At 44.9% G+C, this 27,662-nt stretch overlaps 1 protein-coding gene across 2 annotated transcripts in view; it reads right to left on the reverse strand.

Annotated features, from left to right (window-relative positions):
• Myo61F (unconventional myosin 61F) overlaps positions 1–27,012 on the reverse strand; it is a 155,384-nt gene extending 128,372 nt beyond the window's left edge. Inside the window, exon 1 of one of the 2 annotated variants that reach the window (XM_077654094.1) lies at positions 26,746–27,012. In XM_077654094.1, coding sequence (XP_077510220.1) covers positions 26,746–26,754 — 9 coding nt within the window. In that variant the 5' untranslated portion in view covers positions 26,755–27,012. Of the gene's footprint in view, positions 1–18,579; positions 18,766–26,745 lie in introns of those variants that run through there. The other variant, XM_077654092.1, reaches the window with a different exon arrangement.
• Positions 27,013–27,662: the final 650 nt, after the last annotated feature.

Genomic DNA, 27,662 nt, shown 5'->3' on the forward strand with positions numbered 1-27,662 from the left:
TGGATGGACTGCTGACACACGTGTCGCCCCGGTTTCGAATTAAGCAAGCTTCATGTATCTCACGTGTGCGCTTTTCGAGATATCTTTTCAAGATCTTTGTCTTGTCCAGGGCTGGCACGCAAGAGCATTTCTTGCAGTGAATGGGCAAGTTGCTGCCTGTGCCGGTCTTGAGTGAAGTCGAGTGTTCCACCAGACGCTCATTGAAACTCATGAAAACTTCGGTGAAATTCTTGTTAAGACATTATGGTTTTTATAAACCAGATCTAATAAACAAGACCAGTGGTCTTGTTTTCAGACTCTCGCCTACAGGATCTCAGCCGAGGGCCCCGTGCCGCGAACATACCGGCTAATAATAATAATAATTGTTTTTTTTTTGGGGAAAGGAAATGGCGCAGTATCTGTCTCATATATCGTTGGACACCTGAACCGCGCCGTAAGGGAAGGGATAAGAGAGGGAGTGAAAGAAGAAAGGAAGAATTAGGTACCGTAGTGGAGGGCTCCGGAATAATTTCGACCACCTGGGGATCTTTAACGTGCACTGACATCGCACAGCACACGGGCGCCTTAGCGTTTTTCCGGCTTGAAAGGCCGCATTATGCCGTGCCAAGAGGCAAGCAAAGAGAAGATGGCGGGAATCCCGGAAGCGATTAAATGGGACGTTGGCAGACGGCCACTGAGCAGCGAGCGCCCTTGCACGCGCCTTCCGCCGCCTCTGCAGAAGAAAAGCGTCCGCTCTCGCGTTGCCAGCGCCTCAGGAGAGCGACGCCGGCAACGCACAGATTTCAAGGGAAGCCCGAGGCAGTTCGTCGACACATTATACTGCTGCGCAGCGGCAGAGGCTGCGCGGGACTCTATAGGAGACGGTGGCGTCGATTGGCGGCCAGAAGACTGCTTTTTTTTTTAATTACCAGACGCATACGCAGGGAAAGCTCGCGCGCAATCATGGAGCTAAATCGTGGGCGACGCAGAACGCGCAGTAAAGGTGAAACAGAAAATGCCAAGAGGAAAGAATTAAACTAGAAAGAAAGAAACGTGTCTTTTAGGCGCCGCCTCGATGAAACAGCGAAGCCTTCTGTGAAGGCTACGAATATAGGGCCGGATATACGATATACGAATATAGCCTTATATAAGAAAGGAGATAAAAATGATGTATCGAACTACAGACCGGTGTCAATTCTTCCTGCCTTTTCGAAAGGTCTCGAGAAAATTATCTTAGATCGAATATCGCGCTTCTCCAGCAAGCATAACATAATAACTACTTCGCAATATGGCTTTAGGAAGGACAGGTCTACAGAGCTGGCGTTGTTGGATCATAATGATTATATTCTAAAACATTTTGAAGAGAAATGTATTGTTATGGGTATTTTTGTTGATTTTAGCCAAGCTTTCGATTATATTAGTCATACTATCCTTTTTGAAAAACTGCATCATTATGGTATACGGGGACATGTTTTGGCTCTGCTCAAAAGTTACCTATCAAATAGATTTCAATATGTCGACATAAATGGTTTCATTTCTCACCGAAAAAAAAATAATTTCAGGAGTCCCACAGGGTAGCATTTTAGGCCCTGTCCTATTTAATTTGTACATTAATGATATTGTACACATCTGCTCAGATACCAAGTTCGTTACATATGCCGATGACACGAGTGCTTTGGTGCCATCACGTTCTGAAGCTGAAGGAATTACTAAAGCAAATATTTTTTTGCCCAAATTGAACTCGTGGACTTCCAGCAATCAATTAGAACTTAACGCAAACAAAACAAAGGTGGTAGTTTTTCGACCAAAAAATAAACAAATTTCGTTACAAGGAACCGTAATGTTTAGATCCGCAGCCATTGATGTGGTAGATACTGTCAAGGTGTTAGGGGCATATTTTACTTCAACTTTACAATGGAATGATCATGTAAACAGTCTAATCAGCAAACTGAGCTGCATAACTAGAATTTTAAATCGCAACCGCTATACTCTTCAAAAAAAAAAAAAAAACGTTAAACTAAGGGTCTACAACGCTCTCTTTGTCTCCCACCTAAACTACTCTGATTTAGTTTGGGGAATATCAACAAACAGTAATGTGTTGAAGCTTGAAAGGCTACAGAAAAAAATAGTACGAATAATTGAAAACGTTGAATACACAGCACCTTCTTCACATATCTTTGCTTCGCTTAATTTATTGAAAGTAAGAAATATATACCAATACAAATTATGCGGGCAGTATCGTTTAAGTGTCCAACGAGAGAGTAAGTTTTTACGGAAATGGCAGAATTAAGACCCAATTATCCCACCTACAGCACCAGAACTCCAGAACGATGGAAAGTTCCAAAATGTCGCACTGCCTGTGGACAACAAACACTCCAGGTATAATCTTCCGCGATTATTGAATGCTGCAGAAAAAAAAGGTGCTGATCTATTCAATATGCCTCTTCCAAATATGTACAAATATTTTGTTACTCATACTCTTTTTTGTGAATGAATGCAAAGGTCTATCCTTATGTTCAATTACATTACATTGTTTCATTTTCGAAAAAAAAATTTTTTCCAGGCGTCCAAATCCAGTGCTCTATTGAAACTCTTATTTAGGCTTATTTTATTGTCTGATGCGATACAGTGCTGTGTTTTCTCTTTGCAACAAAAAAATGTGACTGCCTACTGCTCCACTCTGCTGGTGTATACACTGTAAGGGGGCGGAGGATTTTTCAAGCCGCAAATGTACGGCTTTTCCCTCCACCTCCTTCCACTTCTTTGTGGAGAATAAAACTTGTATGTATGTATGTATGTATGTATGTATGTATGTATGTATGTATGTATGTATGTATGTATGTATGTATGTATGTATGTATGTATGTATGTATGTATGTATGTATGTATGTATGTGTGTATGTGTGTATGTGTGTATGTATGTATGTGTGTATGCGTGTGTGTATGCATGTATGTATGTATGTATGTATGTATGTATGTATGTATGTATGTATGTATGTATGTATGTATGTATGTATGTATGTATGTATGTATGTATGTATGTATGTATGTATGTATGTATGTATGTATGTATGTATGTATGTATGTATGTATGTATGTATGTATGTATGTATGTATGTATGTATGTATGTATGTATGTATGTATGTATGTATGTATGTATGTATGTATGTATGTATGTATGTATGTATGTACGTATGTATACGCTCATCGGGAGCCGAATTCGAAAGGCTGCTTTGAGAACTTCTGCATAAAGGGCCGCTCTCACCAAAAGTGTCTTAAATTAATTATTTATTACGTAGTTGATTATTCGTTGGATTAGTTTATAATTCATCGGCAAATGAATGAATGAACTAACAAACCAAGGGAGGGGCAAATGAATGATGAATGAATGAAAAAATCAATCAGTCAGTTCAGATCGATCAATCAATCAATCTATCAATCAATCAATCAATCAATCAATCAATCAATCAATCAATCAATCAATCAATCAATCCCCGGCATTTTTCACGCGCTAACATCCACCGCCCTGATTTGGACCCCTGTCTATAGCTTTTGAAGCCTGAGGTGGTTCCCATAATAAGCACCAAACAGCGAAAAAAAGATAATCAGGCTCATTTCCTGGAAAATCGTGAAATGCAGTTTTATTCCGCGAATCGGAAGGGGCGCTTCGGTGTCATACGATAGCCTTCCCGCGAATCGTGTCCGCCCCTTCCTTGGTGGTTCCGACTGCAGCTAACGTGGGTTCGTGCACAGCTCGGGGCGCCCAATGTGGTTCAGGGACGCGGGGGCGACGACAGAACAGGAAGCGGCGCGGGCAGCGAAGAAAGGGCGTGAAGAGAACAGATGAGAAAGAGGAGAAGAGAAAACTTGGCAGCTGGAGGCGAGGAAACTGAGGGCCACGCGAGGCAAGTTTATAGGAAAAAAAATGAAATGTGCGAGAACCGTTTCCTTCAATGCCGCCGAGTGGTCTTGATTAATCCGAATAATGTGTCCATCACGCGAAACAGAGAGACAGAGAAAAGCGATTCTGTATCGCGTTCAATTCCTCCGGAACAACGGTAGTGATTTTCAGAAAAAAGATTAAGACGTTTGCTTAGTAGTCTTGTTAACATGGTCATGTTTACCGTTGTTGGCACCATTATCTACCTTTTTTTCTCATTACTTTACCTTTAGATGAGTAGGAACAGTAAAAGAACTAAGCGTAGTAAACGTAGCGTAACATGCAAAATGACCCATTTGGATTCGAAGTCTCGAAAAATGCCCTCCTTGTAAGTGCAGAGCCGGCATACAGCGTCGAGTCGGATTGGAAGCGTATAAGTGCGGATACTTGAAACCTTGCGCACACGAAAGCATTTGGCCTCTGCACAACCCTATGGACCTCCTTCACCCCGCGACGTCACGAAGATGCGGTGGCGCTGATGTTAGCAGCGACTTTCGCATGGTAGGCAAAACAGGTTCCGCTTGCCCGTGCCTACCGCAGCTGCCGCAGCTACCGGCGGCTGCTTCAAGCCTGTGCACTGCAGAAGCAGCATGTATTGACCAGCTGCGTCACTGCTCGATCCGCGTAGTAGAATAAAAAATATTAAAGTAGCCTCGATAGGTTTCTCGCGCATAAATGTCGCATTCGGAAACTGGCTAACAGGCATTGGGCCACGGTAGTAAAGCGCGAAGTCTGGGAGTCGATAGGCACTGCCACTCAATGCACTTAATAACTTGCAAGTTACTACGTTCATTCACCTGAACTTCAGGATAGTAGGCTGATAATTGCTCAAGGAAAAAAAAGACATATGCAGCTGCACACGTACTTATCACCTTGAGCCGGAGTGCACGGGGCACCGACAGGTTCACTCGCCCCCAAGTAATGCGTTTTTTTTGTTAATAGCACACCATGTTTTAATGGCGCGTTTTATGACATTCAATATTTACTTGAAACTGTTTCTTGATATGACGACGTAATTATTTCATTCGAGTAGAAAGAAGTCTGGTAAGTTGTGTCAATCTTGCGCGGTCGCCTTGGTGTGCTTAGAATAGCGTACCTTAAGTGTGCTAAACGCCATGTGCTTTTACATTGCATCATGCATGTGTCATGTTTCATGAGGTAGTACATGATCGCGAAGCTTGTTTGGAAAGAAGCAGCCGAAGGCGTGCTACTAACAGACACGTGGCGAGATTGAGAGGGGACGCGGAAATGAAAAGTGTTTTCGTTATTCATGCATGCGATATGTAACTTAACTTGGTGCAAATATGAAATTCCTACGCTAGTTTCACTGATTCCCTTTATTTATAGCTATACCTGGTGCAGTTCTGGGTAATTATAATTAACACCGTCGTCAAGTCCCCCCAAGGTCTCAAATAATTTAGTAGATAGTGCGGTTTTTTTATGCCAGCATGTACATAAAGCCCTGTTCATTACGATGACGCGATTAGTTCTTTTTCTATATGATCAGTACTTATGCATGCATAGTTACATGAAAACGTTTCTTACAAGAAATAACTAACACAGTACTGCACGTGTAGGGAAAAAATCGAGAGATTTATTACGCTCCTCAACGTCTCAGGAATAGTTTGCGACAAATGGAATCATTTGATTTTCATGCTAATTACGAAGGTGAGTGATCCAGTCGCAGAAAATGTGAGAGGTCACAAAACGAACCTTAAAGTTTATTCCCTCGTTTATGGCATCTTCGCTTTCGCTTTGGTCAAAGAAATGCGGCACTGAAATCAAAGAAATTACTTCACAATTTTTGACGACCACACTTCTAAAAAGCGTAATTTATAAATTTGTACTCAATAATTTGCTATAATTTTTCGTCACGAAACTAGACTTCAGGGCTAGGAAAGAAAATAATTCTAGAAATAAAAAAATTTCAAAAACATGGACCAGCTTAATAAGAGGACAAGTCAGCCTGGCTGGTGCGTGGTCATGCGGCTAAAAACAGCGCTAAGCGAGACAGGAGATGAGGGACACGACGCTGTCCCCACTTTTCTCACAGCGCGACACGTACGTATGTCAGCAGACGATGAGCGCGTGTCTGCTCCGACGAAACAAGGCCAGCACTTCCCCTCACTATTGTCCCGAAGTAAAATCATTCCGGCTAGTGCAGAGTGTCAAAACTTGTTTTATTCAATGCCTAGCGCATAAACGGCAGGAACGCTTTCTACATGTTTACTACTAATCATATATACAAAACAGTGGCAAACTATTTCTCTTTATAGGCCGCACGTGGCGAACGCGAGCTCGTGTACTTCAACAAATTACTAAGTTGGAAGCATCGACCCTTACATATGATTCGCAGAAACTGGAAACGCGCCTACAAGCCTTGAAAACCCGCGCTCAACACCTATCCGCGACGCCACTCCCCGACCTTTTGCCTACCACGAGCTCGCTAGCGACTGCAGCGCCACCTCGTTTGTTTACAAACATGCAGGAGGTCTATACTTGACAGTATGGCAACTTGCAGTTAGGAGCATTGTTAACCGGGCGGCTGCAACAAGAAAGTGATTTCCAGTTTGTTTGAGCTCACACGCTGATCTGATATTCGTATGTACGCGTGTGTACGCGAGTGCGTGGTTTCAGTTTACATCTTCGTATTCTCCGACCTCTCTGGAGTATTTTGTACGCTCCTATTTTTGTAACTGTCCTACACGGACGAAACTTGGAGGCTGATGAAAAGACTTGGCATAAAGATGAGAGCAGCGCAGCGAACCATGGAAAGACTTGTTCAACATTCTCGGACAAAAATATCGAAAATCGAAAAATTTTAAGGTACGCTTAAGTAAATATTGAATGTAATGGTCTATTCTTCTGATACGTAGCAAAATCTTTCTTTTAAAGCGTTTCCGTCGATCGCATCGGACAGTTAAGACTGCCATAGAAAACCATTGGGGACATGTCCAAAATTCTCGGATAAAAATTTTGAAAATTGAAAAATTGAGACACCCTTGCGAAAATTTTGAAGGTAATGGTGCATTCTTCCGATATATAGCAAAATCTCTCTTTTTTGAAGTGTTTACATCGGCCGCATCGAACAGTTAAGACTGCCATAGAAAACCAATGGGGACATGTCCAACATTGTCGAAAAAATTTTTTTGAAAATTGAAAAATTGAAAGACACCCTTACAAAAATATTGAAGGTAATGGTCCATTCTTCCGATATATAGCAAAATCTCTCTTTTTTGAAGTGTTTACATCGACCGCATAGAACAGTTAAGACTGCCATAGAAAACCAATCGGGACATGTCCAACATTCTCGGATAAAAATTTTGAAAATTTGGAGTATTGTCAGACACTCTTATGGAAATACAGCTGATGGTAATGGTCTATACTTCCGACATGTAGCAACATCTTTCTTTCAAAGAGTTTCCGTCGATCGCATCGAACAGTTAAGACTGCCATAGAAAACCTATGGGGAACGCTTATGAGGACACCAAGAACGTTAGTAGAAAAAAAACACAAGACTTCCGTCGGGTGATCTGCGGATATATTGATTGTTATAGTGAAATCTAACGTTATATAGGAAAAATTGCGTTCATAAAAGGTTTCCCGCTCAAAAATGCTTTTGTCCAGAATTGTTGGGTATGAAAATGAAAGGGGTATCATTAAGAGAGGGAGGGAGGGCAGCGGAGATCAGAGAACGAATGCTAGCTAATAACATCCCAGTAGAAATCATGATTAATTGCTTGGGTACATGGGACTTGACGTGCGGAAGATGGATGCCCACTGATCCTTTGCCGTAACAAAGTGGATCTGAAGTGTAATTAAACGTCATCATGGGACGGCACTGAGTCATGTAGGGGAGATGCGATCAGGAGATATATGGAGATAACGTGGTCATAGCTGGCACAGAACAGGGTTAACTCGAGGGATATGGCAGAGGCCTGGTGGTCGTTTTCGTGACGCAGTTCTCGCTGCGTTTCTGCTCTGTTTCTGCCTGAGGAAAAACAAAAGAGCCTTGGACATAGAAATTTCCGTTTACTGACCACAATTAAAAACAAGTCACAGCCGACAGTATTCTCCCCATAAGTGTGAAACCATGCAGGTTGGCAGTCGCTGGCGCTATAGAATTGCGGATTAGCAAAGCCAGTCGAAAAGGTAGGTGGATAATTGGAGGCAGGTGCTCCGGAGAAGCTGAGAATGCATTTGTGCGAACAATTATCGCATTTGGCAATTGGAAATCCTCGCGTCTTGGCGCATACATCGAACTGGCACCAGCCTAACTCCGAGCCCACAGTATACAGCACGTCGAGTTGGGAAACATTAATCATAGGCGGAGGAATAATCTTACTTGGCGCGTACTCGCGGAATCAGAAACAATTATGCGGACAGAAAAAAGCTCGCAGACAAAAAAAAATCAGAACAGAGTGCACCTGTCTCGCCTTATTGTGCTTTTCGTTTACGCCTGCTCCCATCGATTCTTTATCGAGAGCACATCGCAACGCGCCTGGCCTTTGGTTTTCGGTTCGTTTTGAATATTATAAATATTCAGAGGTTTGCACCAACTCTGTACTTGCTAAATAAAGACCATCATTGGCCGCCTGGGGGCAAGAGAGAACATTTAGAGAAGTGGAGAGACAGCACCCCACACTTGCCTGGTAGAAAACGATATACAAGGCACCGTGTAAGCCAGCAGCCTCTCTGGTATACGTGGCGATTCAGCTAAGCAAACTAAGCTCACAGAATGAATGAATGAATGAATGAATGAATGAATGAATGAATGAATGAATGAATGAATGAATTCTCTCTCTAATATTTCTTCATTTTTTCCAACCAAATGTAACTGATCAGAAGAAAGCACAAGCGTACATATGTGCAGTCGATGGTGCCACTGACTTGCGTGCGCTATGTATACACGGTAGACTGAGGCAGAAAATCTTTCGATTCTCAAGAAACACCACTCATCAACTCGGAAATCCCAGTTCGAAAGAAGCGCAGCGTACCGTGCACAGCCGCTTTCCGTTGCAGTACGGATACGCGGTGACTCGGAGGCTGGGGCGTTCAAAGGCTCCAGCACGAACCGAACACGAGCGGGAATCGAACCCGGGACCTCCCGGGTTCGATTTCCGGTTTCCGCGGCTGAATTTCTACCGAACGGCGGCGAAATGCGAAAGGAAACAGCAACCCACAATATTTGCCTTCCGACAGCAGCACAGCCCCTAACCCTCTTACAACGTTGCGCGATCTAAGACAGACCTAGATCACGTGACACCTCAGGGCATGCTCTCAAAACCGCCCACGACTCGCTCCCCATTCCCCTCCTCTATTTCACTCTGCCCATGTGAATAACACTGGGGAGCTTTCGCACCACGCGATGTGCAATTAGATCTGCCTCCGCAGTAACTGCGCATGCGTATACGACTCCGAAGGGCATGGTGCGAGTATACACACAAGCCACTGAGCTGGCGCAGTTGAGTGCCCGCTTACGTGAATCACGGTAGGGAATCGCCCAAAGCTAAAACTAATTGCTCTAGGTGTGTACGAATATTCAAGACTCTCGAATAGCGATTAGCATATACACCGATTCATGAAAGTACTCAACTAGTGCGTGTTCAAAATTATTTGAAACGAACCGAAAATGTTGTGCTTTCGAATACTTTTCGAATAATTGGCACGACATTGGATTAACGCACGCTGTAGTTTTTTCCGACGACTGTATCAAAAACAAGCCCCCCTCTGACGCCGCATCATCACAGGTTGGCAACCTCATGAGGTAGACCTCAACCTCAAAATGACCTCAATCTCACGTCGTGAGGTGAGGTTGAGGTAAGGTTGACGACAGCTCGAAATTTTGTGAGTGTGGTCAGCAAATTAGACCTCAACATCACGCGCAAGTCTGAGGTTGAGTGAGGTCGTCATTCAGTGAGGTCGAAACGTTTAGGTCGAGACTTTTTGCAGCTGCCACGTCTTACTCCGACGAGTACCGCTTCCGAAGCGGAGTTTGAGTTTGAGTTTGAGTTTATTAACATTTTAGTTCTCAGTACAGAAAACTAAGGGCCGGGGACAAAAGGTACAAAAATTGTACCTGGCTGGGTCCCCTGACCCCATAACAAAGTTGGTAGCGATGCACTCCGAATAAACAAATAATAAACTAACGAAGAAAAACGAACAAAGCACTTTGAGCGAAAACAATTTAACATGATGTTTGAAATTGTGCACAACACTCGTGCCAATATTTAAACAAAATAAAAACCGTTTTAGCAAAACCCTGTGCGGAAACCATCAGAAAATACAGAATCCATCAGGAGAGACACTTATAATCAATAATGTGCAACAAATAAGTATGATGAACATAAATCAAGTATAGTTCCTCGAAAAGAAAGTAGTCGTTCTAAAAGAAAGTACACATTATAGAAATTCACAAAAACCGTGAGACCAACTACTACCACACAATGAAAATTTCGCGCAAAAATCTTTTCAGTGTATTAATAGAAGGATAATTGATAGCTTCAGCTAACACCGCGTACTCGTTTAAAGCGTTGGGAATAATATATTTCATACTTTGTAGTCCATAATGTGTTCGTAAACGTGGTAATATGTAATTTATTTTCCTGAATCAAAAACTGTCATTTTTCATGAGATATGTATTATCAAAGCCGTGAGAATTTTGTTTCCTTTGGGTGTATATGTAGACTGCAAGTTTGTATAAATAGAGCTGTTCAAGATAAAAAATCCCATGTTTCTTAAAAAAAGGCCTTGTGTTCTCATTATAATTTAAGCTTTCCAGAGCCCTAATGGCTTTCTTTTGCATGATTGTTAACATTTGCAAGTTACCGCTAGTTGTTTTCCCCCAAATTAAAAGACAGTAAGTTAAGTGGGAATCGATGATTGCATAATATGTATTTAATCTGTACCTATTTGGAACCAGGTTCTTCACCCTCCATAATGCTCCAACTACTTTCGACATTTTTAATTTCAAATGATTTACATGTTCATTCCAGCTCAGAAACTCTTCAAAGTGGACACCGAGGAATTTAATGGTTTTTGTTTGCTGCAAACTTTCAGTGAGGAAGGTGAGATTAATGTCGTAGTCAATAGGTGTGTTTCTTGCTCGGAATAGGATATATTTTGTTTTCTTGATGTTTAACTGCAAATCATTGCTAATAAGCCAGTTCGATAAGTTACATAGCCAAGTGTTTGCTGCTTCTTCTATTTCTTTCAATTTTGATCCGGAAAAAAAACCATTTGTATCATCAGCATACAAGAGTATGTCTTGAGTGAAAGGAATATTTTCAATATCATTAATATAGAACAAAAAGAGAAGCGGACCTAAGATTGACCCTTGTGGTACACCCTTATTTATAATTCTCAATTCGGACACGTAATCACCCAATTTAACGAACTGTTTTCGATTACTTAAGTAGCTTTGAATTAAGTTATTGGCATGTCCCCGAATTCCATAAGCATTTAGTTTTTCGATTAGTATGCGATGGTTTACGGAATTAAACGCTTTCCTTAAGTCGAGGAAGATACCAACTGTAAAAAGCTTTTGTTCGATATTCTCGATTATCTTCTCTTTAATCTGAATTAGTGCTGTTTCAGTCGACGTATTTTTGCAAAAGCCAAACTGTTTGGGAGAGATTAAATGAAAATCAGTTGCACACGCAGCAAGTAGTTTATGTATAAAGCATTCCAAAATTTTCGCAAAAACACTTAATAGCGATATGGGGCGGTAGTTGTTAAGATCGTCTTTTGAGCCGCCTTTATGTATCACTGTTACCCGTGCGATTTTAAGCTCATCTGGAAAAAGTCCACTGCGCAGGATACTATTGTATATATGTGCAAGTGGGGAGGCTAGAGTTGAGGCTATTAACTTGATTGGCAGTGGCTTAATATCGTCAGGACCTGGAGCACTATTGCTCTTTAAAGAATCAATAACTCGCTTGATCTCGCCTTCATCAGTAGGGTGTAAAAAAAGCGTGCCTTGTGTACAAGTATTAATGTAAGTGACTGGATCGAAATCTGATCTATCCCGCATCTGGTCCATCGCAACTGTCAAAAAATGTCTATTAAATCTTTCACAAAGTTCAACACCACACAGTGTTTCACCCTGCGTGTTTAACTCCGAGAGACAAGTGAATTCAGGTGTCATATTGGTGACTTCTTTGTAGACCTTCCAAAATTTTTGTGGTTGATCCGCGCTGTGAAATTTACGGTTGTAATACTCACGTTTAGCTTTCCTTAGTTCTGCATTAACTTTGTTGCGATATATTTTAAACTCCTTAAATTTTAACTCATCTTTGTGTTTCAGCCAGTCCTCAAACAATTTATTTCTTTGTTTTATCTTACCATACAGCGCGGGGCACATCCATGGCTTTCGAGCCCTTTTATGTTTTTTTCCAAAAATACACTGGGAATGCCTTTGAGTAGAGCTCTTTGATCTTAGAGTAGAATAGATTGAAACTAATGTTTGAATCTTGCTCGTTAATAATCTGAACCAGTCGACCTCCTGAACTAATTCTCTAAATGCTTGCAAGGTATCCTCATTAATCTTTCTCGTTTTAAACTGTGTTTCATTAACTTTCTTAGAGGAAAGGTCTTCTAAAATACAAAAGATAGCCAGGTGATCACTAATATCTGCCGCAAGGACCCCAGAAACAATTCGGCCCGAAACAAGATTAGTGAAGCAGATATCAATCAGAGTTTCCGATGTTGCAGTAACACGTGTGGCACTGCCTATACGATTTTCATAACCATAACAAAGCATCATAGTATAGAATTCATTTTGTACACTACTAACGCTTTGCAGATCAATGTTAATATCCCCCAAAACTATTCCAAACCGACCAGAAACTGACAACTGCGTTAATACTCCATCGAAGTATTCAAGAAAATCCTTTGTTTTGCCCGAAGGAGGTCTATATACAACAATAATAACGGTATCTCTACAAGCTGCTGTCAGTATTTCAAAATCATTGGTCATAACACAAAAGTCATGTAGTAAACTGCAATTTAAACCAACTTTCGTGTATAAAGAAACCCCACCACCTCTTTTTCCAGAGCGAAATAAACCCATGTGGATGTAACCGTCAAAATGATAAACATCCGATTGATTCATATACCAAGTTTCCGTGAAGGCAAGTACATCAAATTCCCAAGAGAGCTCTTCTAGATACAATGCTAGTTGGTCTCCCTTCTTTCGGAGACTGCGGGTGTTCAAGTGTAACAAAGATAGTGATCTACGCACCCAGGCATTCTTTAAGATGTCTTCCTTAAAGCTATTACAATCACACATCCTTCCATTCATGGCGTTAGATCAAGCAACACAAAGTGTACATGGAATGAAAACATGTGATCTGTACCACCGTTTAACTGCCCGGCGAGAAATCACCATTTACTTACGCTCCAGAATTATCACTTGATTGTGCGATAGGCGAGCTCGGTATCATGCGATCCACATCGGCCACCGACTTGATATGCAAGACTGTGGTTGCCTCGGCTCGACGGGGCAAAACCTTTCCATTGCTTGACCACACAAATTTCCATCCCACATCTTTTTTGCGGGAGTTAGCAGCCCCAAGTAGCTGCTTGTTTTTCCGCGTCAAGTGTTCATTTATGTACACCGGTTTAGCTGTTCCTTCGAAACCGAGCTTTTCAGTCGTTAGCCGTGTCTTCCTTGCTTTGGCCAAAACCGCATTACGCTTAGTTCTGCGCGTGAAACGGACAATTATGTTCTTTGCCCTTGAGTTTGGTACATCAACTTCGTGACAGATATCAATGTAATTGTCATCGATTACCTCATCCAGCTGTTCATCAGCAGCGCATCACCGCATGCAGTGTTCATGCAATGACGCTTGGTGTTCGGTTTCCCCCGTTTGGACAACCGGATGCCACAGTTCCCTCTTAGCTTCCAGTGCTGCACTGTAATGTCCGTTCAGCCCGAGCCTACAGGAGGACGCACCCCTCTGGTCTTCCTGGAAGGAGTGCCGCTGTCACGGCACGCCACCCTTCCTCCCCCTTGCCTCGCTGATGTAGCAGCCGTAGCTGCCTGCCGCTCGGTAAAACTCCCGGGAGCGCGCAAAGCACATAACTTCCGTTGACTCTCGGTAGCTTTGTTTGATGCCGCAAACGAATCAGTTCAGTCCAACAAGCACGCAACAAAATTCGTCACAGAGTGGATGGCCACAAGCAAGACTTCTTCGTGTTCATGCTCGTTGTCGGCGCTGACGTCATGGCTCTTGGCTTGCAGTCGAGCAAAGGGGATCTTGCTGTACATTACACGGTGACTTAACAGAAACTGTAGCAGTCGACACAGGCGAGAGAATGTGATTCAGATAGTTCCTAACAAGGACACATGATAATTCGATGAAAAGAGAACGAAGCCAGAAGAACCTGTATAACACCGTCGAAGCTTTTGATCGGTGTCTTTCCCTTTCGAATCTCACCTTACTTCTGTATCTATTCCCGTTCCGTATGCAAGCAGATGCAAATATAGTTTCACTTTTATAATCTTCCAAACAACCTCTCTTTGGTCTCCGATTCCTTATTCCTTCTTGGAAATTCGTTTATTATGCCGAAATACCGCAGCACGGGGCAAATGTGCCAGCATAGCGGTGTTGCAGCGGTGAAATATGCAAAATTATAATGAATGTATGGTGATGTGGTATGCTGATTCCTTTTTTTTAAATGAAGATTTGTGAATAGAACTGATTGCGTGCCGGCGCTGTGCTGCTGAGTCGCTGTTTCAAACCTTCTAATATGACGTTTAGTGGGGCACACATTTGTTCGCTTCTGTTTTTAGTGTGCGATTTTTGTTTGTATGCTTGTAGTCATTCTCTGTTTGTTTGCTTTTTCTCGTATGGGATTAGTTAGGCAGGCGACCAGCCTTGCAGACGACCAGGCACTACCCGTTATCTTTCCTTTAACTATTTTGCAGAGACCCATCGTTCACCTTAAACGGCTTCGAAGAATTCTCCCGCGGTGCACCATTGATTAATTCAGTTTTGGAGGAAAACAAGTGATTTACTCAAAGTAGCTTTTCTCAGACTGGTTGACGAAATGGTATCCAGAATTCCGTTCAGGCGTATGAGTATTTAGGAGATTTTTTTTCCCAAGAGTGAGGGAATGCTTGGAAAAAGATTTTGCTGCACCGAAATTTGAGCGGAGAGCCGTGGTGTCCTTTACAGAGAGAGCTGATCACGCTGCCCAAACTATAGGCCAGTTGTTTTGACGTGTGTGATTTTAATAGTCGGCACAGTGTTCGAAGACGTTGTCTAGCTTTTTCTTGCAAAATGCCGCGGGATCACCGAGTCATCGGAGAATTCCCAGGATTTCGAAACCATTACCATTGCCACCTGGAGGGAAGTGGCGGAAACGGGGGAGGGTCCTGACCTCCTAGGAACATCAAAATCGTCATCCTTGATTATTAGCTGCAGGTATTCCTGTTTTCTCGCACAATAATTGTATTCGGTTGCTGGGTAGTGCACAATATTTAATCAATATTCTAGCAACATGTAATTTGGTAGCGGTATATCAGACTTCCCCGGGCTCATAAGGATACGCTGTTAGCATCATAATCATCGCCATCATCTCGAGAGTCAAAGGCATGTGTCGTTGCATGATCTTTGCAGTGTGTCATACATGAGAACTGGCGCGTTTACCTGCTGGACAATCCGAATGTCATTAATGTGGACCGGGTTGTGGACACTCTTTGTAATGCATCATGCACGTATGTGTAGTAATGTGGGATCCATATGTATCTTGAAACGGGGGTGGAAGGGGCCTTGTATGACGTGAAATTAGGTACATCGTTTTCACGTGACATGGTACGACGTCACACTCACATGATGTCATCACTAATGGTACTAATTAGTCTTAACGTTACATAATTACACTGATTAGCGTTAATTATGTGAGGTCATTATATTCGTCGCGTGACACGTCGGCTCGTGACGTCACATGGCGCCGTTTCTTGCGGACACTTTTTTGCGGATATGACCTTGAAAGTGAGCCATCTAATGCTCTCGCATTAATAAACGAAGCCGCTTGCTTCTACACAGACATAAATACAACGTGCCTCTGTTGGTGTACTACAGTCGCAACTTGTTAAGTGTTTTCGAAGGCAGCATACAGAGGTCTGAAAAGAGCGTTTGCTGGGTGACGCTGAATTCTTTCGCTATGCCGGATAGAGCTAGAAAATCGAATTATACTGATATGGGTCTGCGTAGCCGTCGCAATGAAAAGCGCATCGACCAGTCTCTTTATATTCGCTAACTATTCCTAAGTCTAAAAAAAGTATCGTGAATACCTCCCGCGCCCCCCTCCAAATTTCTAGTAGATGGTGTCGAAGTTCTGTGTTTGTCGATTGCCATTTATTTCGTGCGTGAGTGAGCGAGAGGCTTCCAATACGAACGAGTAAGTATACAGGAAGCAGGTTGCCGAATACTGACACTGATAAAGTACCCACCGACGTACTGGTGGTAATCGCGTATGAGAAACCCCTTCCCGCAGGCCATTTACTCTCCGAGGGTTCATCCCAGATTATAAGCTTATCCTATTGCGTGCACATCAATAGTGTCTGTACACACCTTATTAAATAACACCATCATCATTTTGGCATTCCTGTCTCACAGGATTCTCAGAATTGTTTTTAAACAAGAAAATTTTTAATCGCTTTTATTGTTGTTTTTTTGTTTTCTGAGCTCGAGTAGCCGACCTCAACCTCACAATTTGAGGTTGAGGTGACGTTGAGTGTCGTCGGCAGTGGCCTCAGGAAAAGTGAGGTGAGGGCGTCTCAGGAGTCCTCAACCTCACCTGATGAGGTTGAGGTTGAGTGAGGTCGGCAATTTTTTTTTTTTGAGGTTGAGGTGAGGTCTAGATTTTTTAGGTCAAATGCCCGCCTCTGCGCATCATACCTAACAATTCTGGACAAAAGCATTTTTCAACGGGAAGAGTTCATGAATTTTTTTTCATATATTGTAAGATTTCGCTATAACAATCAATACAACCGCAGATCTCCCGTCGATGGGCTTGCATTTTTTTATATTAATGTTTTTGCTATCGTCAAAGGTGTTCCCCAATTGTTTTCTATCCCAGTCTTAAGTGCTCGATGCGACCGATGGAAAATTTTTGAAAGAAATATTTTGCTACACGTCGGAAGAATGCACCATTACATTCAATACTTCCATAACAGTGTCTTACAATTTTACAATATTCAAATTTTTTGTCTAAAAATGTTGGACATGGGCGGGTTCAGTGCCGCGACGCTATAGGTTGCTCGATGGCCAGCGCCGAGGCTAGCGGACATCAAGGCACCCTAAGCGACGCGGCCCATTAAAGTCGCAGTGTTCCAACAGTGTTCCTGCATGGCCTCCAATATTGGACAACGCGGCAGGGCCCAGGCAGATTCAGCAAACCCTGCTTTGATGCTTCATCCAAGAGACCATGTCCCACACCTGTATACCTCCGCCCCTCTCGTCTACGGATATGTTCCGCTGGATTGTTCTTTTTCGTCATCGATAGCAGAAGGTAATTTTCCTCACGAATAACGTCACGAACAGAGTTAATAGACAGTCTTAGCGTAGCCGGACAGCCGTACGGCAACGCTTTGCCGTTGCTACCATTGCGTGGCCTGGCTAGCCACATTTGCTGTACGGTAGCAGTTGCCGTAGTTACTATGTTTACCGTACATGGGGCTAAATCTCTTTAATACACTGACTTCGTGTTGCGTACAATCTAAAGAAAACAAGTTTTGCATCTTTTGGCCACTATATATCTATAATTCCATAAGTTAATTACCACTGCTCCGCCGATAGCGATTCCCTCATGCGCAAAATTATTCGTTTTGTACGAATATTTGGACCAGCAGCGAGCCTTGGTAAAAATATTCGATCTGATTCGAATCGGCTTTTAGCAACGCTATTCGCATTCGATTCGCCAGCAAAGCTAAACTATAAGTATTCGAATCGGTTTTGACAAAAAAAAAATTGCTTTTCGCGCACCCCCACTATTCTCACTGGCGGGATTTTACGATCACGGAATTATGCAGAGACAACAGCAACACAATATTTACACCCAAGAAGGTTCTTTACATTGTTATCGGCTAAAAAAGAAAGCCGTGATGGTTGAAATTTGGAACGCGTTACAGAACATCACGTGACCAAAATCAATTCGATACGTATGGCACGTGTGAATAGACCATAATTTATTTGAATTCTTTGAACCGACATCACTTCTAAGAGATTCACTGATTGCACTGAATCAGTGAATGAGCTCAATTTCAGTGTTTCCACTGAAATGAAGCCCTGGGAGCGGGGAGGCAATACCGCGGAGGCAGAGCCCATGCACGGAGTAAAAACGAGTCATGGCAATTTATTGCCCTCTACAAATGTCATGAAGTCGACGTGATGTAAGCGTCTTGCCGCGACCGAGACCTTAAGAGTCTCGGCAATTTATCTGCTTACGTCTATGGCTAAACGTTCATGAGACGTCGAGAAGGAGATACCGTCTAGAAAATGATTTCTTCATAAGAGGTTTTAGCTTTCGCTATAGTTGTACAAAAAGCTGTCTACAAAACGCTTCTTATTCTGTTTGCCAAGCAACAGGCCCTGAGCAACACCAGGAACTGAAGAGACCAGTGACTGATGTAATCAGGCTGAGTGCTCACCTTGTCTCGGCGGTAATCCTCCCAAAATGTAGCAGTGTACAATCCGTTCGCGTGGAAGGTCTTAGCACGTCAATCCTTGCCCGCTGTACTCGGCGCGCAAGTTACGGGCTGAGCACACTCACGAAAACAGCGCGTCTCAACGGCACAGGCTTTTTCACCACCGTTCTCTCTTCCCGGGCTGACTTCTCTTCGTCCTCGGCGGTGATCGCAGCGCCACCTATACAGCGGAGGGAAGCGGCATATCCGTCGGAGGCGCGGCGACACGTCGGGACAGGACATTGTGTCGACGACAGCCAAGTGAAAAAAAAAAAAAAATACGGAGGCTTAGAACACAAACGGAGCTAAATAAGAAGCGACAAGAAGGGAGGAAATGGAAGAACCTTTACACGACGGAGCGGCTTCGCCGGTGCGTGTTCACAGGCGTGTCACTCGAGAGTGCGCGTTGAGAGAACTGCACATACTCGCGTGTAGCGATGGCGTCACAGCGAGGAGGAGCTGTCAGCCTCGCGAGGTTGACGAGGAGACACGCAAGCAAGTACTAAGCCGTCCGCGACGGCGTGCAATGCTGGAAGTGCACGGGGCCGCTGTAACCGGCCGAAATGTGAACGAGAACACTGGCCAGTTATTGCGCATACTGGCAGCGTAACCCCTGGTCCCTGTGTGCCTCCGTGGAAGACTGGTGCATTAAAATGCCCCGATTTTGTGCGACCATGCGCGCGTAAAGGCATCCTATTTTTTCCCCCACTGGTTGCAGTTATCAATCGGCCGATCTGTGTATCAAAAATTGAAGGGGACACTTGAGCGCCGCCTTAAGGGTATGACGCAATAGCGGTAATGGGTTAACGCCCATTTATACCGGATTGGTCATTCTATACTTAACACTCATAGATAGATCCCTGGGGGTCCTCATACCGCTACTGGCGCAGCGGTGCAGTGGTTAAGCGATGCGGCACTGCCCTGCGATGGCAGGTGCTGCCACCTGTGGGGCTTGTGCGACCCAGGTTACTCTTCCCGAACAACCTACAGCGATCAATCGTTAATTTAACTGCCACCTGTCACGGGGGACAGTTTGCTCACAGTCCGGTGGGCAGGCTGTGATGACGTCACAAGGTCACGTGATCTGTGTTGTCCAGCTAGGTTGCTTCTCTGGGGATTTTTTCTTGCATTTTTCCTAACGACGCCGAATACGACGCCGGCTTTTCTGTGACACGGGCTTCCTTAATGTTGCCGCGTTAATGAGCCAGTCAATCAATCATTCGATTGTACAGGCTGTCAAACTTTCGGAGTCGTCTCGCCTTCTTGCCGTCACTTTGTCGTGGGAAGGCATTTAGTAGACGTTTTTCGCATACCGGAGACGTGCTAGCGGAGACGTATACAGGACCTCTCCTGCGCATGCGCAGTGGCACCCCCACAACGCCACGGCGCATGCGCAGGAGAGGTCCGGTATACATCTCCGCTAGTACGTCTCCGGTATGCGAAAAACGTCTAGGTGTTGCTCGGCCAGCCAGTAGATAGATGAAAAACCGAATCAATCAGTTAATCAGCCGACATTATATAGTGATTAAGGAGCTAATTAAAGATAATATATTGACATCTCGTGAGATACTGAGTCAATGAAAATTATTTGAATCGGGAAAGTTCCAATCAATACCGGCGACATCAAAAGAAAGCCAAGGTCAGCCAAAGCGATCCAATCGAACGGGCTGCTGTTCAAAACAAGCCTTCGAGTTTCTTCAAAACGAAGTAAGCGGCCGCTTGAAAGAGGATATATTTGCATCTTTCGTTCATTTGAATAGCCGTAGTTGGGCCGGAGCCAAACCTTCCCATATCAAAGAGCCCATTTGGCCTCCGAACAGACCAGCACGCAGGAAACTGGCGGAGCCGAGAACCCTTTGCCGGCGAGTTTAATTAAATAAGCCGACACGCTGCTCTGCGCAGGAAAGCGGGCTTTGGGAGAAATAAGAAAACCCTCCGGACTTTCCACCCCCTCCTGAGACGAAGTAACAGCGTCACTTGTATATCGCATCCTGTGCGACAGAGTCCACTCCATAACCACAGCTGGTACATTCTCGATAGCGCCAAATCCCTGCCCGCACTGTATCTGTGGCTCAGGACAACACCACCTAAACAGATGGAGCTGGGTCCTGGACTTCCTTATGTACTAGGATTCTTTGCATCCTTGACGCTACGTAGCCGCCGCGGTGGCTCAGTGGTTATGCATGTGCTCGGCTACTGACCCGAAAGACGCGGGTCCGATCCCGGTTGCGGCGGTCGAATTTCGATGGAGGCGAAATGCTAGATGCCCGTGTACTATGCGATGCTAGTGCACGTTTTAAGGAACCCCAGGGGGTCGAAATTATCCGGAGGCCTCCACTACGGCGTCCCTCATAGCCTGGGTCGATTTGGGACCTTAAAACCTCATAAACCAAACCAAACCTAACTCTACGCAGGCTATTGGATGCAGTGAAGCTATTTACACGGTGGTACCGCACTTTCACGATGTCACTAAGCGCGGAAATGCCCTCAGTGTCTAGGTGGTGTTGCCCAGTACCATCTGTACTACATTATATGTAGACAATATTCCAGTGAGGGCGTTTTCTTTCCCGACGCACTACTGTGGCCCGCGCCGTACACCCGTTAAGAAATTCCATGTAGAGCTCTACCACCTAAGGAAGAGTATGGGCAAGAAACTGCGTAGTGCAGTGTCTCACCCTACAAAAATTTATTTACACAGTCTATAGACTGTCCATAGCCTTCTGTCTATAAAGTCTATAGGCCCTCTATAGACAAGCCTTAGAGAACAGTCTATAGGCAATACAAATCCTATACACAGTCTATAGACAATCCACAGGTTTATGGACGTACACTTTTAGTAGACTTTTTTCTATGGACAATCTAGAGACTATGAATAGACAAATGCCTCTTTAATGCCTTCGGGGCCTGAGGGTATTTGAATAAATAAATAAATAAATAAATAAATATGAATAGACAAAAAGAAATATATATAGGACGGCAATAGAGTCTATAAGAAGTCTATAGACTGTATATAGACCATCTTTGTGAGGGTATATGCATGCAGCTGCAGTGAGGCAACGTCTGTCTGGGGCCTGTCGGATACGTCTTGGAGAAGGAGACTCCAACAGCCTTGCAGTTCTGCTCCCAGGGACGAGGTGGACCGACAAGCCTTCGATACATGGGATGGGGCTGCACAAAGCGGGAACGGTGTTTGCATATCTCGCAGGCACCGCGCAACACGCTTCGGTGCCGCCACAGAGCCATAGCGCTCTACCGAGACACGCATCGCGAACCGAGCTTGGACCCGCACCACTGCTCCAGGGCGATCCGGCCAAGGACCTTTCCTCGGCCGTGCACGAGCTAAGCAGCTACCGATGCAGCGTCGTTGCCACCTGGTTGCCACGATGTATGCACCTTTCTCAAGGGTGCCAGTGAGTCACTACTTGAAGGAGACAAGAAGTGACACGACATTCTGAAGCCAATCGAAGTTCCCTCTTGATTTCGTCGTCACGTTCCTCACAAATAATGCTGCCGCCGCCGAGTATATCAATGTCAGATATGGGAATAAATCACACGAATGCACGGTGGGTGGGCCGGGTGTAAAACAGCGACCTATCAGGAGATGGCGAGAAATCTGGGTGTTTTATTTTTGAAGCGAAAAACTTCACTACGCCAGTCAACACCGCGCTTCGCGTGAGCCGGCGTATGTCGGAGCACGAGTGACTTCACGCACGGCGCAGGTGGCCGCCGCCGCCTCCCTCCTTTATCCCTTCGTTTACGGCACGGTTCGGGTGTCCACTGAGACATGTGAGACGGTTACTGTGCCATTTCCCTTCCTCAAAAACCAAACAAAACATAGAGTTCATAGAGTTCGTTGACAACTTTATAATTGGTTTTAGGGGGAAAGGAAATGGCGCAGTATCTGTCTCATATATCGTTGGACACCTGAACCGCGCCGTAAGGGAAGGGATAAAGGAGGGAGTGAAAGAAGAAAGGAAGAAGAGGTGCCGTAGTGGAGGACTCCGGAATAATTTCGACCACCTGGGGATCTTTAACGTGCAGTGACATCGCACAGCACACGGGCGCCTTAGCGTTTTTCCTCCATAAAAACGCAGCCGCCGCGGTCGGGTTCGAACCCGGGTTGACAACTTTGCAAACTCCGTTCATTTTCACGAAATGAAAGGCGCACAACCGGCTCCGTGGGTCAGTGGAGACCTCAATCTCTCTTTTCGCTTTTTATATCCTGGATTAGTGGGACTAATCCATATAAATTTTTATTTTTTGCTTTTTTTCTATTAATACAGTTAATTTTTCTTCCATGATACAGGAAAAGTTGGCGGCATAATCAGATACTGACATCGGGACCACGTATTTTATTTTTGTCATCGGGACTGCCCTCTGCTTTTATTTCTCACCTTGCACTAGAATCGTTATTCTGGTTCGTTTAACTCTGCAATTTTATTTAACCTCGCAGATTGTGGGGCCCGCCAAGTGGGTTAAGAGACGCGTCGACGGGACCACACAGAAGCTCGCGAGAAGAGCGTGACGTTGCGCGTGGGTTGACGTGACGTGAACGCGCTGCGAAGAATGATGACGGATGGCAGACACTGTGCGGCCAGCAAAAACGTGACGCCAGGTCGCTCGCGGGTCACGCGGCTGTCGGCACATGTGCGCGTGCCCGTGTGACGTCAAGCTAGGGCTCTGCTCTCGAATGAGAAAGTGACCGCGGCAAACGAAAGCATTGTTCGGATTATCGGATTTTTTCTTTTCGAGGTTAATAAGCGCCGTTCTATCTCCATCTTCCTCCACGAAGTTGACAGCCAAACATAGAAGCAAGGGAACACTAGAAAACAAAGCAGCGGATACCAGGGATCTTTCGAATGGAACCTGAAGAGCTTTTTTCACGTTCCTGTTATACTGAGTATGGGCATCGCAGTTAAAACGAAACCAAGCCGAAATCTGAATAATAATAATAATTGTTTTTTTGGGGAAAGGAAGTGGCGCAGTATCTGTCTCATATATCGTTGGACACTTGAACCGCGCCGTAAGGGAAGGGATAAGGGTGGGAGTGAAAGAGGAAAGGAAGAAGGAGGTGCCGTAGTGGAGGGCTCCGGAATAATTTCGACCACCTGGGAATCTTTAACGTGCGCTGACATCGCACAGCACACGGGCGCCTTAGCGTTTTGCCTCCATAAAAACGCAGCCGCCGCGGTCGGGTTCGAACCCGGGAACTCCAGATCAGTAGTCGAGCGCCCTAACCACTGAGCCACCGCGGCAGGTCCCGAAATCTGAACGACTGTCATCCGCGCGGAAACGTACAAATAATCATGTAGCAATGTAAATGAGAGGTGGAGGTTTTCATCCGGATAAGGATGCTTACTTCTTAGGCATTTAGTTTTTTTTTTGTTCAATGCGGTTTTAACGTCCAAAAGCGAATCAGCCTTGAGAGACGCCGTGGTGGAGGGCTCCGGGTAATTTCGGCCGCGTGGGATTCTTTAACTTGCGCTGACAATGCAGATTACACGGGGCCTCTAGCATTTCGCCTCCATCGAAATGAGATCGCCACGGCCGAGATCGAACCCGCCTCTTTCGGGTCAGCAGCCGAGCACCATAACCGCTGAGCCAATAATCGTTGCAGATAACACGAATATAAAGTCCGGATAGACCACCACAGCGTGCGGAGCCTGGACGAACAGTCGTGCACCAATGTCCTCAACCTACAAAAGAAAGGGCTTTGCTTCGACTGCGGTCGATAGCGCACCGCGATAGCGCGAGTAATGGACTTCTGCACTTAACCGGCGGAATTGAGATGGACGGGATTTCATTTTCTTTGTCAGGAAAAAAAAAGGGTCACGTCTGAGCGTTTCGTATGAAGAAACTTTGAGCATCGTCAATGTGCAGATGCCTGTTGAGAAAAGTATTGAGATGAGGTGGCCTTGCTTGACACTCCGAAAGTTGAAGGAGGAAACTTCTGACTGAATGCATTGATGCCCGTAGATAAATTGATAATGATGGTTTAGTTCAATTAGGGCAGAAAGAAACCTAAAATAGAAACGATGGCGCTTTTGTAGTTCATGTTAGCGAGCCTATCCGCCCTTTTCAAACCGTAAGTGACAATCAACGAATGAAATCGAAATGTCAGATAAAAAAAAAATATCGAGAGTGGATCGAAGAGTGGTCACTTGTGTAACTGGGTAACGACGTTAGAAAATCGCAAGCGGAAGGCTGAAAAGAGGCTGCAGGCTGGTTTGTGTTGCAGCTAACGCAAGCATTCGGTAAGATCAGATAAATACAGCATGTGCGCGAAAACATGGAATCGAATCTGCCGCTTCTCTAGGTGTAATATAAAGCTTGTTTGAAACCGATAGCATCCATATGAGGCTAACGCATCCAACTGCGTGACGCTAACACTTACAAAAATTTTTAGACAGCCTATAGACTGTCCATAGACTTCTGTCTGTAAAGTCTATAGACTCTCTATAGACGAGCACTAGATAGCAGTCTATAGGCAATACAAATCCTAAATACAGTCTATAGATGTATGGCCATATAATTTTAGTAGACTTTTGTCTATAGACAGTCTAGAGACTATAAGCAGACAAAATGAAATGTTTATAGGAAGGCAATAGAGTCTATAAGAAGTCTATAGAGTGTCCATAGGCCATTTTTGTAAGGAAAGACGACGCGCTGTCTGTGCTCTGTATATTTGTGGCCTTCTACACGTTGTCTCGCTCAAAAAGTCACAGCAATATCAGAATTCCTCTCAAAGTCTTCTCCTCTCGCAAATCACAGTTGTTTTAAGTGGCCCCTAAAACCTGAACTTATCGTTGTGCTGTATTATGGTTACTTTGTCGTAATTGAACCTCGATCCTTTTAATAAACAGTCCTATAAGTGGAGGCTAAAAATGACTCGATCGCGGCAGCGTGATAGGGTGAAAGCGCTAAAGGGGGACGGCCTTCAATCAGTATTTAGTAATCACTGTGCACAGAAGCAATAGACGGCTCATGGTTGTATGCGTGCATTCTTATGTGCAACAATCGGAGATGCGGCGATGGCACCTGTGCCTGTTAATGTAAACGCCAAACTTGCGCCCTTCCACGTTCCACGGACGGCAAGGGACATTCTTTCGAAACGACAGACGACCAACCATTGGTCCGCCGACACTGACTCAAGTCCAACATTCCCAGACAAAAATTGTGATAACTGAAAAATTGTAACAAACTGTTAGGGAAATATTGAAGTTAATGGTCCATTCTTCTGATATGCAGCAAAATATTTCTTTTTATAAAGTGTCTGCAGCGATCGCATCTAGCAGTTAAGACTGCCATAGAAAACCAATGGGGAACGCTTTTCACGATAGCAAAAACATTAATCGAAAAACACAAATGCAAGACTGCCGTCGGGTGATCTGCGGATATATTGATTGTTATAGTGAAATTTTACATTATATGAAAAAATAGCGTTCATAAGCAGTTTCCCGCTCAAAGATGCTCTTGTCCAGAATTTCTGGGCATGGCAGAAACCGCGCGATTCTTGCAGTGCAGAATTTAACGTTCTGATGTATCTCATAACGAATCCTTGCACGTGCTACATGGTTGCCTCTCAGAAGATGAACGTTTGGCTTCCCAATTATGTGGTTGACAATACTGCTATGGTCAGCCGAAGCAGGATATCTAATTTTAAACAAACATATAAAACGAGCATTGCAACTGCATCAGAAGAAAAAAAAACTATGGGAGAAACTACCATGGAAACACAGTCTGGCCTCATAACACCTCTACTAACATATAAAATATTAATTTCCTGACAATTAAATGCACATATTTATCGTACAAGACAGACTGCGCCTCACAAGTGCTTGTTCGTTGTCAGGCACCTAACCATATCACCCGCCTTCGCTTAACCCGCGAACCAAATATTCACCGCAACGGCCAACCCAGAACTGACAAAACGCGAGACGTCGCTCGTGCCAGTTTCGCCATGCTTTTCTAAAACCCCGTCCCGCACGTGTCTGCGCGCGGAAGACTCCTACGCAAGACGGCCCGGGCCGCGTCCGACAGACAGGTCCGGTCCACTCACCAGCGCCGGTGAGCGGACCATACGCGCCGCCAGTAAAAACGCGAAGGGAAGAGCAAAGCCCACTGACTCACCCAGCGCATCGTGGCCGAGCTGTCTGCCGTCAACTGGCCGCTGCTTCGCCGAAGAACCGGCGCCGCCGCAGGTGGCCGCACGAGGAACAATAAACGCCGGCCTGCAGTGCACAACTCCCACCCGACGCCGGAGAGACCCACATTCGCTCCCCGCCCCACCAGAGGCGCGGGGCTGAGGAACGGTCGGGAACAGTGTATACACGGATGCAACTCTCTACACGCAGGCCGGTGCCCAAAGCACGGCCAGCAGCTATTAGCAGCGAGACCGCAAGAAACAAAGAGAGAAAGTAGACAGGTGCACCCTATTCACCACGCACACACACACTTTCGATCTTCTTCTTGGAGCGCTTCCTTCTTTGGGCGGCCGCAGCCCGGCAGGATTCGTTGCCGAGTGCGCTCTCGGACGTCCGTGTGTGCGTGAGCCTCGTTATCCCGGCGTAACCGTTGACGGAGAGTGGCGCGCAAGGGGGGAACGGGCGCGAGGAAGAGAGGGCAGGCGGCAGGAAGGTCGGGGTGCAGCGGCGAGGCAGAGAGATGAAAATGAGCGGAACTTCTTGGCCTTCATTCCCCGACTGCCCCCGTGTACCTACCTCCGTTGCAGCCAGCTTTCGCTCCCTCACACTATCGCCATCGCTTTCTAAACTGGCGTGCTGGCAGTCGAGCGCGCTGCTCTCTGTCCGTGAGCCGCAGCAACTCAACTCAGACACTCGGCTGGTATATAGTTCAGGCGATGTTCGCACTGCGCTAGATGGTGGGGTCTCAGGTGTAGTAGCTAGCGTTGAGGTACCAGTACCACCTATATATTTAGTCCAGGTCTATGGTGTACTTGACACCTACAGTATTTCCCGCTCAATTTAAACCAAACGCCAGAATATTTAATCTGAGTGCCATTCAATTTAATCCAGGTGCCACAGAAA

This window comes from Amblyomma americanum, chromosome 2 (assembly GCF_052857255.1).
Source record: "Amblyomma americanum isolate KBUSLIRL-KWMA chromosome 2, ASM5285725v1, whole genome shotgun sequence".
Classification (NCBI taxonomy): Eukaryota; Metazoa; Arthropoda; class Arachnida; order Ixodida; family Ixodidae; genus Amblyomma; species Amblyomma americanum.